The sequence below is a fragment of the Podarcis filfolensis genome, assembly GCF_964270895.1.
Source record: "Podarcis filfolensis genome assembly, chromosome: 6".
Classification (NCBI taxonomy): domain Eukaryota; kingdom Metazoa; phylum Chordata; class Lepidosauria; order Squamata; family Lacertidae; genus Podarcis; species Podarcis filfolensis.
The window spans coordinates 27,621,281-27,624,341 of NC_139609.1; the positions used below are offsets into that span (position 1 = coordinate 27,621,281).

The 3,061-nt window shown below is 49.9% G+C and overlaps 1 protein-coding gene across 5 annotated transcripts in view; it reads right to left on the minus strand.

Annotated features, from left to right (window-relative positions):
- The window catches only part of BTBD8 (BTB domain containing 8), a 44,500-nt gene extending 42,711 nt beyond the window's left edge, over positions 1 to 1,789 (minus strand). For 2 of the 5 annotated variants that reach the window (XM_083620537.1, XM_083620536.1), the window contains exon 1: positions 1,480 to 1,753. Coding sequence is in view for 3 of the 5 variants with exons in the window: in XM_083620531.1 (XP_083476657.1) it covers positions 1,480 to 1,628 (149 nt within the window). In the remaining 2 variants the exon portion in view is untranslated. Of the gene's footprint in view, positions 1 to 1,479 lie in introns of all 5 variants that reach the window. The other 3 variants (XM_083620531.1, XM_083620532.1, XM_083620533.1) reach the window with 3 other exon arrangements.
- Between the last annotated feature and the right edge of the window lie 1,272 nt (positions 1,790 to 3,061).

A 3,061-nucleotide genomic window follows, 5' to 3' on the forward strand; every position in this document is an offset into this window, starting at 1 on the left:
AGCTCTGGGAGGGGCGAAGGGAGGAGTTCCTTGGGAGTTGGGTGGGTGGTTGGAGTGGGAGTGAATTGGGATAGAGTCTGTGGGTAGGTTGAGGTAGTGTAGTGAAATAACCTGAGTCAGGAACAGTTAGGAGCTAGGAAGACAAGTAAATATCTGAGAAGTGATTTAGTGAGTGAGAGCAGGTAGCGGCAGTTGTAGGTCTGGATAGGCACCTCATGATTGTAATTGACCGATACTGTTTATGAAACCACACACTTGTTAAACTGCAATAAATAAACAGAAGTTTATGTTCCAATTTAACCCTGACTGGACTCAGTATTGTACCAGGTAGGGCTTGGGTGGTGGCACAGTGATCAATAGATGTTGAAATGTCCAGGGACCCTGAGTGATCGCCACACCTTGGTAAAAGGGTTGTGTGCACAGGGCTGCGTGCATGGCCCTGGCACCAAAATTTTTGGTTGCCTGGCCCCTTCATGGGGAATTTTGTGGGTGCTCAGGCACCTATGCGTCTCCATAAAAAAGCTCAGTTAATTGCACTAATAACAGTTTATTTGCTTACTTTATATTATAATGGAGAAATCGCAGTGCTTTTATACTTCAATGGTTCTATTCGTGCATTACAAACACCTTGGGTGATTTATGAAGAAAATGGGGTGGGGGTGGCAAAACTAGCAGGCGCCACACCGGGGGGGGGGGGGTCATGTGCATGTTGGGACTGCCTGTGCTGTTGCTTCCCACATGCCCCTCTCCTAAGCAACCTGCACATGGCAAGAGCCACACCGGGGTTTAGTGATGCTAAGAACATCCTGCAGATTGGCCTGAAGGTGAGTGCATGTGACCCCCTCCCCACTTCCTTGTACCAAGTCTAGGGCTGCCACACGTCTGGATTTTCCTAAGAGTACTGGGATTTCAAACGTGGAATTGACATGGGGGGGGGGCGTATTTCCAAAAGGTGGCCCCTTGTTCTTGATCATAGGCAAGTCAATCAAGTGTTTTTGTAAAGAAGAACTCAACAACTGTGGGGTCTTCCTAAAAGAAAAGTCTCCACAATTTGGGGGCCTTCCTAAAAGAAAAGTCTCCACAATTTGGGGGTCTTCTTAAAAGAAAAGTCTCCACAAATCGGGGGCCTTCCTAAAAGAAAAGTCTCCATAAATCGGGGGCCTTCTTAAAAGAAAAGTCTCCACAATTTGGGGGTCTTCTTAAAAGAAAAGTCTCCACAATTTGGGGGTCTTCTTAAAAGAAAAGTCTCCACAATTTGGGGGTCTTCTTAAAAGAAAAGTCTCCACAATTTGGGGGCCTTCTTAAAAGAAAAGTCTCCATAATTTGGGGGCCTTCCTAAAAGCAAAGTCTCCACAATTTGGGGGTTTTCCTCATAAATAAAAAAAGCTTAATAATTCCGATGGTTTCCTCAAAATAAGCTCTACCATTTGGGCGGTATCCTAAAAGAAAGCGCTCGCCCATGTTGGGCTCTCCTCCTACCTTTCCACATCCTGCCTCAGCCGCTCAGCCACCGCCTCCTTCAGCCTCCGCCTCTCGGACGAGGCCTTCTCGCCGCCGCCGCCTTTCCCTTCTCTTTCCGCGGCCCTCGCGGGGCCCTTGGACGAGGCGCCGCCGCCCCAGCGCGCCATGAAGCCGGCCAGGCAGCCCGACTTCCGGCTCAGAATTAGCCGACGGTCCCTGAGAGCTGCGGCGCCGCCTCGGCCGCTCACGCTCCGCTTTGTCTCCGGCGCTGGGCGAAGGGAGCGTCTCGAAACTCTCGCCTTCTGTTTACAAGCGGCGGCCCGAGAAGAGGCCCACCCCTTCCCTTCGCCTCATTGGGCAGCGGGGAGGAGAAGACCAATCGCGAAGCGGCTCTCCGTCGAGCCCCGCCTCCGTGTTGTTTACCATCCTGGGGCGCACGTGGTTTGGTGCGGGTGGAGGCGGGGAGAAAAAAGGGGGGCGGCGGGGCTTGGATACAGAAGGATCCCGGTGATCCGGAGCCGCGGACTCGTATAGAAAGCTGGCAGAAGTGTCATTGGGACAGGGCAGAGGAGAAGTAGAGATGGGTACTGTTTGAATTCTGATCTGATGCCATGTTAGCTAGATTTCAATGAAGTACTTTGTTTAGGGTTGCCATTTTTCCTAAAGGAAGAAAAAAAAAAGTGTTGCATGAATCGGACATGGTTGGATCTGGTTCTCAGTGTGATTTCTCCATATGGATTGAAAGGGAATAAAAAACTTTTTTAGGAAGACTCCAAAATTGTTGAGCTTTATTTTAGGAAGATCCGGAAATGGTTGCGCTCCCCCCCCCAAAAAAAAACCCGTGATTTTTCATTGATCCAGGACAAAGCGCCCTTTCGGAAATCCCCCTCCCCGCATGTCCATTCAGACTTTGACATATGGCAGCCCTAACTTTGTTAAGAGTGCAGAGTTCTTAAAGGTAAAGGGACCCCTGACCGTTAGATCCAGTCGTGGCCGACTCGGGGGTTGCGGCGCTCTGGCGAACCAGAGCAGCGCACGGAATCGCCGTTTACCTTCCCGCCAGGGCGGTACCTATTTATCTACTTGCACTTAGGGGTGCTTTCAAACTGCTAGGTTGGCAGGAGCAGGGACTGAGCAACGGGAGCTCACCCCGTCGTGGGGATTCGAACTGCGACCTTCTGATCGGCAAGTCCTAGGTTCTGTGGTTTAGACCACAGCGCCACCCGCATCCCTCTGCAGCGTTCTTAGGAGACCCCAATTTCCTTCACAGAGCTTCAATGTCCAGAATTCCCTGGGAAGAGGTATGGATCATTAAACCATTAAAACTTGTAGTTTTGTGAAGATGGTAATAGCTTCCTAGCAACCCGCAGCAACCTTTACAAACTACACTTCCCATAATTCTTTGGGGAAGGCGTCTCTGGTATGATACCGCTTTAAATGTATGGTACAGATAGGTCACAGTCCCACAGCAAGAGGGGATTAGGATGAGGAATGCCTCCCTGGTAATTGGGATAATGATATCACAAAGGAGTCAACCAATCATGAATGGATACCTAGTGTTTCTGTCAAACATTTAGAAAACTCACTATAAAGAGCTGGG